General features: G+C 56.9%; 2 protein-coding genes across 4 annotated transcripts in view; one reads left to right on the top strand and one right to left on the bottom strand.

The window, feature by feature from the left end:
* Positions 1–410: 410 nt before the first annotated feature.
* TM2D2 (TM2 domain containing 2) lies at positions 411–2,144 on the bottom strand. Of its 2 annotated transcripts, XR_012766326.1 has the most exons (5): positions 1,942–2,144; positions 1,777–1,864; positions 1,593–1,708; positions 1,143–1,417; positions 411–916 (listed from the first exon to the last, which is right to left on the bottom strand). XR_012766326.1 is itself a non-coding variant. In XM_075444674.1 (4 exons), exons 1-4 carry the CDS (start codon positions 2,124–2,126, stop codon positions 1,204–1,206), a joined length of 603 nt encoding a protein of 200 aa, XP_075300789.1. In that variant the 5' UTR covers positions 2,127–2,144; the 3' UTR covers positions 411–1,203. The 2 variants fall into 2 exon arrangements, 1 of the variants encoding a protein (XP_075300789.1); XM_075444674.1 differs by having other exon boundaries at positions 411–1,417.
* Positions 2,145–2,374: 230 nt separating this feature from the next.
* LOC104333239 (disintegrin and metalloproteinase domain-containing protein 9) overlaps positions 2,375–14,520 on the top strand; it is a 35,587-nt gene continuing 23,441 nt past the window's right edge. The window contains exon 1 of one of the 2 annotated variants that reach the window (XM_075444657.1): positions 2,375–2,444. In XM_075444657.1, coding sequence (XP_075300772.1) covers positions 2,429–2,444 — 16 coding nt within the window. In that variant the 5' untranslated portion in view covers positions 2,375–2,428. Of the gene's footprint in view, positions 2,445–7,059; positions 7,162–14,520 lie in introns of those variants that run through there. The other variant, XM_075444656.1, reaches the window with a different exon arrangement.

Here is a 14,520-nt window from a genome sequence, read left to right on the forward strand (position 1 = left end):
CCAGGGGGTGACCAGCACGTGGACGGGAGCTGCCCCTCGGCATCTCCGACCCCTTCCCAGCTCTCTGACGGCTCCCGTCTGTTCCTGCAGCTCCGGGTGGAAGCGAGCCTTCCGTCACTCATGAGGCAAGGCTGGTGTTTAGCAGTTTTGTAAACACAAATGGTTACCAACAAACGGTTGTGGTTTTAAAGAATACAACTGTCCGGCAGCAGGGAAAGGGCATGCAGCCTGCTGCCATGGGCAGCACGGCGGAGTATGTCTTGAAAAGCACACCTGCTTACTGTGAAGGGCAGGGGACAGGAGGAGAAACAGGTAATTTTAAAACAACACGTGCTGGTTGCAGTGTCCTGTAGATGATGTTTCTGTAACAGGAGCATGGCAGGGAGAGTTACATCAACAGACACAAGTGCTTCTTCTGAGAGGCCTGAACAGTAACTTTATTTGCTTTACTAACGTTCTCCAAAGGGTGCAGTTTCTACTGACCCTAACCCAGTGTCCCCTGCAGCCAGTGAACGTGGCTTTAGACAAATGCCGTGGAATCAGAGCTCACCACTTTGCCACACTCTCTGTAACATCGCGTTGGGTTACTCAGCCTGAAGCGTTTGCAGAGTCTGGTAACGCAAAACCACACGCTCGTGGCCTGCGTCTGTCTGCACTCCGCTAACACTGAGAGCGCACGCAGTCAGCGCCTCCCAGACTTTATTAAGATTTGTTTGACCACCTGTGTTTGCAAGGTCTGATTTCTTAAACTGTTGCCGCTTGGGGCGGGAATCCAGATTATTTTAAGCAAGCAAAACAGCTACCGGCCAATTTTGTGTCCCAGGTTTGTACAGAGGAGCTAACAAGAGTAACTGCTCTGCATGGGAAGTCACAGCTAGCTTCGTCAGTCCACGTTCGTGCAAGACGGCAGTCTAAACTACAAGAGGGCAGATTTAGATTGGATATTAGGAAGAAATTCTTCACCGTGAGGGTGGTGAGGCCCTGGCCCAGGTTGCCCAGAGAAGCTGTGGCTGCCCCCTCCCTGGCAGGGTTCAAGGCCAGGTTGGATGGAGCTCTGAGCAACCTGGGCAGGTGGAAGATGTCCCTGCTCATGGCAGGGGGGTTGGAACCAGATAATCTTTAAGGTCCCTTCCAACCCTTACCATTCTATCTCCAGCCCTGGGGACGCGCCGTCGGTCCCTCGGGGGGCCAGGGCCGCTGCCCTCAGTACACGGTGCACCAGTTGCTGCCGTCGCTGGGCATCAGCCCGCCGGTGATGAGCAGGATCAGGTCCACGAACCACCAGATCCCCAGGCCCCCCAGCGTCAGCAGCTTCCCCACGGCCGTCCCGGTGTGGCCCAGGCAGAACCGGTCCACGCCGAAGCAGCCCAGGAAGAAGGAGTAGAGCAGGGTGGTTATGAAGTAGTGCCCGGTGTACCTGGGGGGGGGGAGCGGCCGGAGGGGGGTCGGGCGAGGCCGGGGCCGCCCCCGGTGCCCCCCGGGGAGGCTCCCCGGCGGGCTGGGCCGGCGGCCGGCGGCGGGGCTCCCTCCCGCGGGGGCCGGGCGCGGCGCCGGGGCCGCCGGAGGGGAGGGGCCCGCGGAACGCGTCCTACTTGAGGCAGGGCCGGCTGCCCCGCAGGAAGGCCCGCGGCTCGGCGCACTCGATGCCGTCCAGCGCCCGGCACTGCACCCGCGTCCGGTCCACCTCGCCGTAGGCCTGTCCGCCGAACTGCGGGCACGGCGGGCGCTCAGCCGCGGGCAGCGCGCCCCGCCCCGCCCGGCCCCGCCGCCCCGCACCTTCACGCAGCCGTGGCCCAGCTCCTGCTGCGCCGTCGCGTTCCCGCCGTGGTCCACCGGCTCCTCGCACTCCACGAACTCCTCGGGGCTGCGGGAAGGCGCGGGGGGGCGGTGAGGGCGGTCGGGGCGGTCAGGGCCGCTCCCCCCCCCCCGCCCGGCGCTCACAGGTAGGCGCAGAGCACCAGCGGCGCGCGCGGGTCGCCGTAGGCCCAGGCGGGCGGCCCCGGCGCGGTGCCGTTGGGGGCGGGGCCGCGCGAGGCGCCCTGCAGCAGCAGCAGGTTGCCGAGCAGCAGCGCGGCCTGCCCGAGCAGCAGCGCGTACCCCACCGGCCCGCCGCGCCGCGGCGCCATGGCGGCACCCGCTGCTAGGGAACGCCGCGGCCGACCCGGCCTCCGGGGCGCGCCGCCGCCGCCGGCCAATGGGCGCCCGCCGCCACGCCCCTGGGGGCGGGGAGAAGGCGCCCGCAGCCAGTTAGAGCGGAGGCGGAAGGGGCTACGGGGGGCTGCGACGAAGTCAGGCGGAAGTGCGCGGCAGGCGAGCGGCCGATTGGCTGCCAGGGAGGCCTGCCGGCCTATAGGCGAGGGCAGGGGGCGGGGCACCTCCCGGCCCGCGGCTCCTCCGTGAGGCGCTTGCAGCAGCCCGTGGTCCCGGGATGCGCCGTGCTCGGCGTGAGTTGGTGGGGCGCAGAGGGGGGCGGCCCCGGGCCCCACGGCCAGGCCTCGCTGCCCCCCGCAGTGCCGGGCCGCCCGGCCCCGGGGGCGCCTGCGGGAGCACCGGGGCAGGCCTCGCCTCGGGCCCCGCCGCGCTGGTACGCTGCCCGCAGGGGGAGAGGAGAGGCTCCCCGGGCAGCTGGGGCTCGCTGGGCCGCGCTGGGGCTGCTCGGCCCCGGCGCGGAGAGCTGCCAGGGGCGGGGCGAGGGTTTCGGCCGAGCCAGGCCCCCAGTCCGCGGGCGGGGGTCTCGTGTGCCGGGCGGGGGGTGCCGCCGGTGGCTGCCGGGCTGCGCGGTGCTGCTGTCGGGGCCGGCGGGCTCGGCCGCTGGCTGCGGTGGGCAGCCGGCCCGCCAAGCCCCGCTTCAGCGGCTCGGAGGCTGCCGGGTGCCGTGGGAAGGTCACGCTGAGTGTGCGCCTTACCGGGGCGTCCCACCGCGCTGTCCCTGCCAAGCATCTCTGAAGTGGGCGTCAGTGGAACCGGTGCTTGAGGGCCCGGTGGTTCGGCCCTCACCACGTGGATTGCTGGGGGAGAGGTTGTGTCCGAAGGGGCTGGGAATGCTGTCGGAGGCGGCAGGAAGGGAATGCCGGCCTGGGCGGCAGCGGGTCGCGCTCCCAAGGGAGCTGCACGGCCGCGGGCTGCTGGAGGAGGCCTGGAGCCAGGAGGGGTGAATCCGCCTCCGGTGCCTTGAGCTCCCCGAAGCATGACTCTGGACGTCTGCTGAAAATAAATGGGGCTCAACCCCTTGAGCAAACTCCTCGTTAATGGGAAAACAGGGAAGGGATCTTGAAGGTTGTCTAGACCATCTCCCTGCCCAGGGGAGGAACTAGTCCTGCTCAGTCAACTAGCAGAACTGCCCTATCCCTTGTACAAATTGGGAGCCCCCTTGCCCAGCCTTGGCCCGGCTCTGTTTGCTCTGAGATCCGGTAGAACTGAGTGCTTTCTGGATGAGGCTTGGTGACAAATTGAAGAGAACGGCGCACTCGGCTAGATAGAGGTGGAGGGCTGGAGACCGGGATCCTGCTGCTGACCCTCTAAACCTGAACAAGCTGCTGCCTGTTTCCATCAGCTTTCTTCTGCCTCGTTTTTTGCTACCTCATTTCATCCCCCCCACAGCGTCTTGAGGCCATTAGATTGGAAGTGCCAAGCGTGGTTTGAGGCAGGTACGTGGCATTCATTAACTCCAGCTGGAAGCCAGGCAAAACATGTAATTTGATAAGAATGTGTTTGGGAAGGAGCCATTACCAGGACTGGTAGGTGCCTGTCAGCCAGCAGTCACTGGTGTGGTGTTAATGAGTGTGCTTCCTAAGCCAGCTGGGCTGTTGCTGGTGATGTCAGTGAAGTCCTGGCTGCATCCAAAATCCTTAGTCTGTTTTATTTACAGTGCTTATGAGCAAACACATGCACATGGTATGCGGAGAGGACGTGGGAGCCAGCAGGACTAAGGTTGGAGGGAGAACAAGACACGTCTGACTTTGCTATTTAAAACCACCGTTAGATGTTCAGCCAGTTTAGCTGGAGTCCTGATACCCTGCAGCCTGGCAAAGGTACCCGCTTGGCATTCACTGGGAGAGGGAGTGTCATGGCCAGCGCTAGCGTGAGGATGCCTGAGAAACTTCTTTTCTTGCTGGTTCTACAGCTTTGTTACAAAGAATTGTGAAAATAACTGACAAACAGCAGATGTCGTTTGGGGAATTCATTCTGTATCCTCTCCCCTGGCCTCGCTGTCTGCCCGAGCGCGGTCTGGCTCGCTGCACCACAGCCCGGCAATGTCTGTCACCAGCTCACAAAGGGGCAGTGAACTCCGCTGGGTCCCACGTGTACGAGACTTATGCCCTGATACAGCGGACTGTACTGCCGCTCATGCTGTGCAGCAGCCTTGCTTCCTTTGGAAACCACTCTCAAAACCCTGTAAAGCCTCCAGAGCGGATTGGCAGTGACCAAACAGACAGGAGGAAATGCCTCTTTCCGTGGGCTTTCCTTACCACTGCAGAGGAGATGCAGAGCTCCCAGTTACTTGCTGGTCGTTACATCTCAGACCCTGCACCGTCGCCTTCGCTGCGTTCCTTAGGGATGGGGCTGCTCTCATGTGGTCCCACCATCAACCGGCGGCAGGAGGACTGTGTCCCTGCACTGCCAAAAGATGACGGAATGCTTTTCCTTGAAAAATGCCAAATTCCCCTCCCTTCCTCAGACATCGAATGACGTCCTTTTCGGCATCTACCACATAAGCTTTGTTATCAGACTGGATACTGCTTTGCCTTTGGTGTAAATAGTTGGGTTTGCATCTTTTTGGCTCAGCAGCCGCATCAGCGAGTGATTTCAGCTGGACTGCCTGCCGTACTGCATGGCTTGCTCCTGGGGAAATGAGATGTCCAGCACACGTACTTGGTTTCCATTTGTGTACGTTTTTTCTTAGTAAGTTCACTTCTTTGAGGTATTTCCTGTTGCTGCCTTTTATGCCTATTTAAAAGAGTATCACTCCTATTTAAAAGCCTTTGAAAGAATGGAAATATCCTAATTTTAATGTGAAGTAATCTCTAAGACTCTTGTCTGCAATGGGTTTTCTCGTTTTGCCTTATTCTAATCATAAAGTCCATGCTGAAGACAAGCAACAGCCTGAATCCCAGTGCTTGCCTTTGAGGTTTCATTTGTGACTTCGGACGTTGCAGAGCTCCAGGACTTATTGGTTCGTTTCACCTGGTTCTTCTCCAAAAGCATCTTCCACCGTGTCTGAGCGATAGTTCTGCTGATGTGGGCGTTTTGGGTGTTTCAGCTGGCTGATAAGGTGAGCAGTTCAGCAGGTTTTTTGTTTGTGAAGTTGGCAGGTTTGTGTTTGACCCAGAGCCTGTGTTCAGGAGCTGTCCTAGCTTTCCTACACGTTTCTGGAGCTTCAGGGTGTGCTGTCTTCAATTCCTCGCCTTGCAAGGCTGCAGCAGTGGTAGTGAGTGACAGAGAGGAGTCACGGGAGGTGGATATTGCTCTTGCTAAATACGGACCTGGGAATCTCGTGCCCCTCAGGCAGGAACCAGGGGATGATTCATGTTTGTGTGTTATTCGTACAGTGCGCAGTGGTATCCGTGTTTGATCCGTGGTATTACCACAACCCATGGGAAGCCTCCTGTGTCATGGGTCGCGCCCAGCCTGTGAGGAGCACAGGGTATGACCTGGCTCAAAAGCTATGCACAGCTTCCGCAAGGGCTGGAGAGGTACAACCTCTGCGCTGTCTGTAGCACCGGGCGGGAACGAAATCCTCTGTCTCACCTTGCAGTATTACACAGTTTAGGGTGCCGGCTTCCTGTGTAGCTTTGTGGTTTGGGCTGTTAGGATATGTGAAAGTGGCCTCATAAAGTCGAGTTGTCACCTCCTTCCAACAGGAACGGGAGGTTTTCTGGTTGCTGGAGGCTGCGAGGGGGAAACCTGAGTCGCAGATCATCCTCCTACAGCTCCTGCGAGAATGGATGCAGAATTTTGGAATGCAGAGGGCCAAATGACTCTCTCTTATTAAAGTGTTCGCTGTAGCAACAGCGGTGTAAACCTCTTGTAAACTCTTCCAAGAACTCATCGTTGAGGGAGGGAAGACTTGCGCCAACGGCTCAGCCTGCTGTGTGTTTATTAATGGCATCTTTTGAATTATGTGTGTTCAAAAGCAATGTCTGAAACATCACAGATGTCAGTCAGACCCCTGTGAGTGCGACCTTGGGTGCGTGTGGATGCTTCTGGCTGACAGCGCTCGGAGGGCACGCGCGTCTCCTCATCAGCTGTCCGTGCTGATGAGGTGCGTGTGGCCTTCGGTGTGGGTCTGGCTCTGGATCTGCAGTGAGGTCTCTCGCTGCGTCTGTTGTGTTCAAGAGCAGCGACCTACTACGGAGAAGAACACGGAGACTCAAGAAGACCCGTGAAGTTCCACACCTGGGAAGCCAGGAGAGGTCATCGGTCTGTGGGAAGCTGTTGGTGACCCTGGATGCTGTTTGTCTGGGCTCCTGTGCGCTGGTGATCGCTGGCCGGAGGGAGCTGCTCCATCACCTGCTCCGTGGCGTGGCTGGCGTGTCGCGCGTCGGTGGTTCCTCGTCTCCCGGGGAGGACGCGGTGCCCGGCGCAGGGCCGCGGGAGGGGTTTCGCGGGCTGGCGGTGGGCAGGGCAGCGCGCGTGGGGCGCGGGGCAGCGCGGCCTGAGGCCGCGGTTCGTTCCGGGGAGCGCTGGCGTGAGGCTGCGTTTCCCCGCGCCGCGGGTCTGTCACGCCGGCTTGTGGCGGCGAAGGGCCGAGGAGTGGCGGCGGCTGGGGCCCGTGCCGGCGCCGGTTCCCCTCGGCAGGCGCTTGCTTTGGGGCCCGCTCCCGGGACTCGGCTGGCTTCTCTCTAGGAAGCACCGGGAGCGTTACCGGGGGGCCCGGGCTGCGGCCGCTGAGGTGGCCGCGCGGGAGGGGGCCCGCAGCCGGGGGCCACCCCGCGTCCGGGCAGGCGGGCGGGCGGAGCGGCCCCGCCCCGGGGCGGCGGGGGGCGGTGCGGCGCAGGCCCCGGGCCGGCTCCATAAGGCCGCGGCCGCCGGCCGGACCCAGCGCCCAGCCGGGAGCGGCGATGCGGCCGCCGAGCGCCATGGCCTGGGCCCGCAGCCGGGCGGCGCGGAGCTGCCTCTGCCTGCTGCTGCTGGCCGCGCCCGGGCAGCCGGGCCGCGCGGGTGAGTGCGCCGGGACGGGCCGGGGCCTGCCCCCCTCCCTCCATCCTTCCCTCCCCCGGGCCGGCGGGCGGGCGGCCTCCGGCCCGGCCCCTCCGCGAGCGCCGGGCCCGCTGCTCCCCGCCCCGGGGCTGCCGGGGCCCGGCAGGTGCGATGGGAGAGCCCCCCCGTTCCCTCCGCCGGGGGTCCCTGCCCGGCCGTCCCCGTGAGCCCCCCGAGCTCTCCCCGAGGGCAGCGGGCCCGCGGCTGGGCCCCTCGCACCGGCCGGACTCTGGACTCCCGCTCCGCGGCGCCGGGCGGGCGGCAGTCCCCGGGCGGGGGCCGTTGGCCTGCTCGGGGGTCTCCCAGGAACCCGCCTGGGCAGAGCCGGCGCGGTTCCCTGCCCGGAGGAGGCTGCGGTTCTGTGCTGCGGTGACCGAGCACCCCGGCAGCGCCTGCGATGGCCGCGCCAGGCCCCGGCGGGACCCCGGCCCGCTGCGCTGCCCCGAGGAGGACGGAGGCCGCGACTCGGGGCGAGAGCTCGGGCACAGCGCGGTGCCGTCGCTAGCGACGGGGAGCGGGCACCGTGCTCCGCGGACGGGCTTCCCGTGAGGGGACGCGGTGCTGTCTTTATGGGCTGCTCATGAATTGAAACTGTTCTCTTGATGAGCGCTTATGGTGCTGGTTCTGGTGCTATGTATACATGATGGGCAGAAATGTCTCCTCTGTCGCTGTTCTGCTCCTCCTGGCGGGATGCGTGTGCTGCGATAAACTTCTGTGTTTATCCTTAATGCATAGCTTTATAGTCGCGGCTCCCCAGTTGAGGAATCTTCTCTAAAACTGATATTGATCCCTCATGCTGAGAAATAGTGCTCGTGGGGTGGGTGTCTCTCTCTGAGGGGTTCTGCGCTGCGAATCTCTTGGCTCTCACTTGGCGTGGTGTTACCGGTGGTGGTGAGCTGCATGCCAGATGGCAGCCGAGCTCGGAAGGGTGGCTGCGGGCTTGTGGTGGAGGTGGCACGGCGTGCTGGAAACTGCCTTTCTGGAGCATCTTAATGTGACGCGGCTCCGGGATATTGGATGCTTGTGTGTCCACTGGACTGGCCGGTGTTTTGAGGAGTGAGGTTTTAGTTCCCAGCTGTGGGTGGGAGGGAACGCGGGTCCCCGAGTTACCAGTGGTGGATGGCAGTGTTTCTCTCTGCCTTCGGAAGTCTCTGTCCCAGCTAACAGTGCCAAATCTGCAACAAAAGTTAATGGATCTTCTGTGTGTCAGGTCTGAGCGTGAGGGAGAGGGGAGAGACGAGTCACCTGCTTCATTTTATCCAGGAACTTCCAACTTTTGGGTTGGAATTCAAGTGCTTTGGTCACTCCCCAATAAATAGGGATATGAGGCAGAAATGGGGTGTTACCAGAAACTACTGACTGAGAGTTCCTGAGTGAACATCATCATGTAGTGGTGTGTAGTCTTATGGGATTTGCGTAGTGTAGATTTTCCCCTCCTGTTTGTGTCCGTAGCAGGCCTCAGAGTTTGGCTGTATACATCCACAAAGAAACCGTCTGGCACTGCCGTAGGCAGGGACTGTGGGTTTCGCTGCTTGGTCTCTTCCCTGATACTCGGTGTCATCCACGTGCTGAGATGCCCCAGCCACGCTTTACCAGTTTTTAAAGGCATTCTTAAAGTGTCTACTTTGGTTTGAATTTCTGGGGAGATGCAATGTTTGGTGAAGATAATTCCTTTGTTCAGCTCGTGAAAAACACAGCGCTGCCTCACCCCTGTTTCAACAAATCTGGGACAATCATTCAGCAGAGTAAAGAGGGGTTTTGTGGTTATTTCCTCCCTGCGAAGAATAAAAAGAGGAAAGTAGTTTCAGTGTAGCTGATGTTACCTCTTGTAGTGCTTTGTTTTCAGAAAAAGGAAGTTTGAAACATGACTTTATAGTTTTTGCATGTCTCAACCATTTTAATTTCTTAAGCTAAAATTAAAAAACAAAAAAAGTTATTTGCTTAACTCTACCAAGTTCTGTGATTGAATTTGTATTGTGTGGTTTCCTTTGGTGGCCACATTTAAAGACAGTGACCTCTCCAGAGAGAAGCGTTCCCACGAACCTCCCCTCTGTGAAGCGAGCTGACATCTCTACAGCTGAGACATGGAGGAAGCGAGTGGGCTCTGTGCGAGGAGCTCCTCTCCGTGGGCAAGGCTGTCACGGGTCGAAGGCAGAGACTGCAGGGCCCTTGACCCAGGAGGAAGGGTGTCCCGGTGAGATTAATCATCTTGTGCCAGAGGGTGGTGTGGCTTTGCTCTGTTCCTCCTTACAAGAAGGTTCCGAGGTGCAGTGGATGTTGTGGCAGTACCAGAGAAGAGGAGCAGCGGTCCTTTTTGTGGAACAAGCGTAGCTGTTGTCTTGCAGACAAATGAGCGTGGCTTTAGAAAGGGCAGAAGGAATAGCGAGAGTCTAGACAGGAAACACTTACAGCATAGGTCAGGATTTCAGCAAGAAGGGGGGTAAGAATATTCTAGGAAATATTGCTGTGGAAGAGCTCAATATCCTCATTAACTTCCAACAAGCTCAGTGAAGTACTAAGAAAAATGACATTAACTGTTCTTGCCAACTTTGAAGTTAAACAAATATTGCAGGTGAGGAATAAATCGAGTAGATGAATTTGCTTCTCTTGCCATGATAGCTGGTCATCTTTTCCTACCTTCTAAAAAGACACGGTGACACATGGGGACCCTCTTGGGCTGAAGATTTAGAGCGAGGGAGGGAGGAGACAGAAAGAGAAGCCACGAGGAGTACCACCCTGTAGAAGCAAAGCTGGCCTGATGTTCCCGGGTGCTTTGGAGATGGAGCACCACCAAGGCACTCTTTATCCTTCGAGGTATGGGAAGAATGGAAACTGCTGGCTTCATAGGAAATGTTCCTACTTTTAGCAGCAGATTTGAGCTTGGTGTTTTGTATAAATCTCTCAATATTTTTAAGTGGACTTGGATAATATTTACATAGTGAAAGTGAAGGAGATTTTTGCTTCCGTTAATCTGAAGAGTAAACCTTCCTACCACTGTCATCTTAGTGGAAAGCTCAACTGCACTTAAACATACTTCTCCCAGTATGTAATCGGTTGAAGAAACACACCAGCGAGGTAATCGGTGGTTACACGTCATTCTGGGAGGACATCTGTAAGCCAGTTCACAGAGGTTTCTCCTCAAACAGATTCCACTTGGCAAAGTCCTTTATGATTTTCATACTGGGACGCAGAGAATGCGGGCTGAGTCTGTGGCTGATGCCCTTCCAGTCAGGTAGGGTTCAGGCTCCAGAAAGAAAGGGTTAGCAATCCCAGTAATGTGGACACGGGAGAAATATCTGGCAGACAGATGTGGCTTTGAAAGGATGGGTACAAAGTGTTCTGCTGAGGTGGAAATAATTGTCTGTGCAGGTACGAGAAGATGAAAAATGGGGTGCAGGAGCGTGTTGGCAGGAAGGGAAATGATTGTTGGAGTGTGTGAAATAACAAGTGCTGTCTGTTGTGGAAGAAAGATTAACTTGTGGAGATACAAAACCACACAAAGTGTGTGAACTTTGATACTTCTGAGGCCTCGCTGGGCTGTTGTGTCCTGTTTTGGATCCTTTTCAGGGTAGGTACGGTCTAACTGGAGAGTAGAGCCTAATGTGAGTGGTCAGAGATCTAAGAAGTTTGCTGATGACACCAAACTGGGAGGTGTGGTAGACACACCAGAAGGCTGTGCTGCCATTCAGCGTGACCTGGATAGGCTGGAAAGCTGGGCAGAGAGGAACCTGATGAGCTTCAACAAACGCAAATGCAGGGTCCTGCACCTGGGGAGGAACAACCCCATGCATCAGTACAGGTTTGGGGTGGACCTGCTGGAGAGCAGCCCTGTGGAGAGGGACCTGGGTGTCCTCGTGGATGACAGGTTAACCATGAGCCAGCAGTGTGCCCTGGCTGCCAAGAAGGCCAATGGGATCCTGGGGTGCATCAAGAAGAGTGTGGCCAGCAGGACGAGGGAGGTTCTCCTTCCCCTCTGCACTGCCCTGGTGAGGCCTCATCTGGAGTACTGTGTCCAGTTCTGGACTCCCCAGTTCAAGAAAGATGAAGAGCTACTGGAGAGAGTCCAGCGGAGGGCTACAAGGATGGTGAGGGGACTGGAACATCTCCCCTACGAGGAGAGGCTGAGGGAGCTGGGCTTGTTCAGCCTGAAGAAGAGAAGGCTGAGAGGGGACCTAATAAATGCGTATAAATATCTGAAGGGTGGGTGTCAGGAGGATGGGGCCAAGCTCTTTTCAGTGGTGCCCAGCGACAGGACAAGGGGCAATGGGCACAAACTGAGGCACAGGAAGTTCTGTCTGAACATGAGGAAGAACTTCTTCCCTCTGAGGGTGACGGAGCACTGGAACAGGCTGCCCAGGGAGGCTGTGGAGTCTCCTTCTCTGGAGATATTCCAGACCTGCCTGGACAAGGTCCTGTGCAGCCTGCTCTGGGTGACCCTGCTTGGGCAGGGGGGTTGGACTAGATGACCCACAGAGGTCCCTTCCAACCCCTACTATTCTGTGATTCTGTGAAATGGGTTCCACAAGGAACTGTTGAATATTGGCTGTTACTTAGTTGAAGGAAAGGCGAGGGGAACGTGACAGCAGACTTTGAAAATCTAAAAATTTGCAGCCAGACAGAAGGGGAGTAAACAGTCCACCTCCTTTGGGGTTGGAGATACGGCTTAAAAGACAACGCGGGAAATCCGCTGGACAGGAGGGATGCTTGCTGGAGATGCCGTGTGTGGAACTGATCCTACCCAGGGACCCGAGGATGGACTAGGTGGCTGCGTGAAGCTTCTGGCACTGCTTCTAGTGAGGAGCGTGCTGCCGAAGTGTGGAATGGCCGGTGCAGCTGACCTCATCTATTAAATGTAATCGATTATAACAATAGTTAATTTAATGAGTGTGTGTATTTAATGCTTTAGCAATGTGCATCCTTTGACTCAGGCATGCACACAGCTAATAGGAGATTAAATCTCGTTGCTGCTAACTGCTGCTCTAGGTGTAACACGGTTTTGGTCAAGCCTTTACGTTTAGAGTAAAACGGCTGCAGGTTGCCGGGGCGGATGCAGGTACCGGATAAATCTGAAGAGAGCGTTAGCAGTGACTTACTGCTGCGTGGTGCTGATTCTTGTTTTTTTTCCGGCTCAACAGGAAACTTCCTACTCTTATTCAGTAAATTGAAGCAGGTGAATACAAGTAAATGGTCATACTGGGTGTCCTCTGAGTTTCACTGATAGACAGCTATGAACAAATTTGGGTAGCATCAGAGGAATTTTAGTGATTTGCTTATTGTACGGAATGATGCTCTTGGGTATCGCTGGTGATGCTGAAAGCAGTGGGGAATCCGAAAGGGTGGTTGGAGCAGAAGTCGAGCCCCGCAGCCGTTGCTGGCAGTCCCAGGGGTTCTGAGCCTCGTCGCCAAAGCTCCCGTCCTGCCCGGTGTGGGAAGGCTGGTTTTCTGCACGCTCCCCACTAGCGTCTCTCTGCAGCCCGAGCTGCTGAGCTGGTCACGTGCTGATGAGCTTGTTTTTAGACTGTAGCCAATTACACCACAAAACGAACTCATTTCATAAACTTTCTTATTTCTTTTTTTCTTTTTGCTTCCACTGAAGAGTGAATTTTTGACCTCACTTTAGTAAGCTTGGGGAAGAGTTACAGTAAAAGGTAGGTGATAATTGGGGTGAACCGTGTAGGGCGGGTGGGTGCAGCGGCGCGCTGTATTTCTGTGACCGAGCCAGCCATCTGCGGGCATCCCGGGGCCTAGGGAGGCAGGGGGTGCAGCCTGGCTTTTGTGGAATGTGGATCTTACCTGCTGGGGAGTGAACACCCCGCCAGCTTACCTCAGCGTCTGCAGAGCCGTAACGGCTGTGACATGTTTCGATGGCTTTCAAGCTCCCGCACGCCGTGGATCGTGCACAAAATTCCTACTGTGGATTTGGGGCGGGGAGGGGAAGATGATTCACATCTTCCTAGTTGCCTCCGATGCTTGGTAATTAAAGGCAGTCTTTAATGAGACAAGATAAATGTAGTGGATGCAGTTGTTTTTTTTCTCCTTGGAAGTACAATCTCAAGCAGTGTCACACCCAAGGATGGACGGTAAGAAGCGCGTGCTCAGCGGCGATGTGTGGCACAGCTCGGACAGAGCCTCGGCCGGTGGCCGGCAGCATCTGAGTGCAAGAAGTCCTGCACGTTACTGGGAAGTTCATTGCAAACTGCTGTGCTTGAGAACTGTACTTGCTGTATTGTAATGAAGTTTTGCAAAAGGGGGTGGAGAAAAGGTTACCAAAAAATAGTGTGTCTTAGGAAAACGGGACATAAGTATCTTCAAACATCTTATGCGGAAAATGGCCGAGTATCTGGGTTTGGTGTTTGCTGGCACTTCTGCCTTTCCTTGGTTGGTATGAATTGAAGCACCTTCACTTTGCACTGCAAGGTACGGATGAATTCTCGTGGACGGTAACCTCTGGGCTGGAGGGGGGCAGCTTAGTGCCGAGGTGGTTGCAGTAACATGGCTGATAGCGCCTTGGCAGCATGCTGGAACCTAGCATTTATCTGACTGCTGCGGGAGCCGCAAGCTGCCTCGTCCCTGCGAGAATTTCGCCTTGTGCTAATTAGGACAGGCTGAGTACATTTTTCTTCCCTGGGTAAAGTAAGGTCTGACTGTGTCTGTCACCAGAAGGAGCATTGGGTGCTAGGTGGGCCTTGAGGTGGTCAGTGAGTTATTTGATTAAGGACATCTCTTCCAAGATTTGTGTTTCTGGGAAGGAAGAAGGCCCGTCCCCTAGTAGCAGCCTTTGTCGGAGGAAGGCTTAGGGGCAGGGTTGTCTTTTTGCGTGTTCTAATTTCTGCTTCGTTGCACTTGTCCCTTTGATTAGGTTTTTAATTAACCAGTCTGGTGCCCTCTTTGGGGGTCGCTAGCGATGCGTGAAGTGTTGCAGGGGCGGTCAGCATGGAAATAGGCTCTTTAAAAAGCGAGGGTCGATGCAATGGCGGTACCCACCGTAAGGGATGTTTTTGTTCTGGGGGTGCCAGTGAAGGGGGTGCTGCGTGTTCAGCCGCTGCGGAACCGTCATGTCCTGGTGGGGATCCCACAGAACAAGCTCTTGTCTCTCCTGTGCGTCAGCGGGCTCGTCGTCAATTTGATCTGTGCTGAAGCACGGAACTGAAAGTAAATGGAAAGCTATTTGCATCAAGTTTGAACTTTTAATGTGAAGGCTGCTTTTCTCTTTTTAGTTCCACTAGAAAGCAAGGTGGTGCCTTCCTGCCCTTGTATTTTAGCTAGGAAGCACTGTGTTAATCGAGACAAACATGCCCTCCTCTGAATTGTGCCCACAAC

The sequence above is a fragment of the Opisthocomus hoazin genome, chromosome 28 (assembly GCF_030867145.1).
Source record: "Opisthocomus hoazin isolate bOpiHoa1 chromosome 28, bOpiHoa1.hap1, whole genome shotgun sequence".
NCBI lineage: Eukaryota > Metazoa > Chordata > Aves > Opisthocomiformes > Opisthocomidae > Opisthocomus > Opisthocomus hoazin.

Coding starts and splice junctions, on each gene's coding strand:
- TM2D2 (XM_075444674.1), bottom strand. CDS start 2,126: ATGGCGCCGCGGCGCGGCGGGCCGGTGGGGTACGCGCTGCTGCTCGGG. Junction 1,865..1,941: donor CTGGTGCTCTGCGCCTACCT/GTGAGCGCCGGG, acceptor GCCTTCCCGCAG/CCCCGAGGAGTTCGTGGAGT. Junction 1,418..1,592: donor GGCAGCCGGCCCTGCCTCAA/GTAGGACGCGTT, acceptor CCCCCCCCCCAG/GTACACCGGGCACTACTTCA.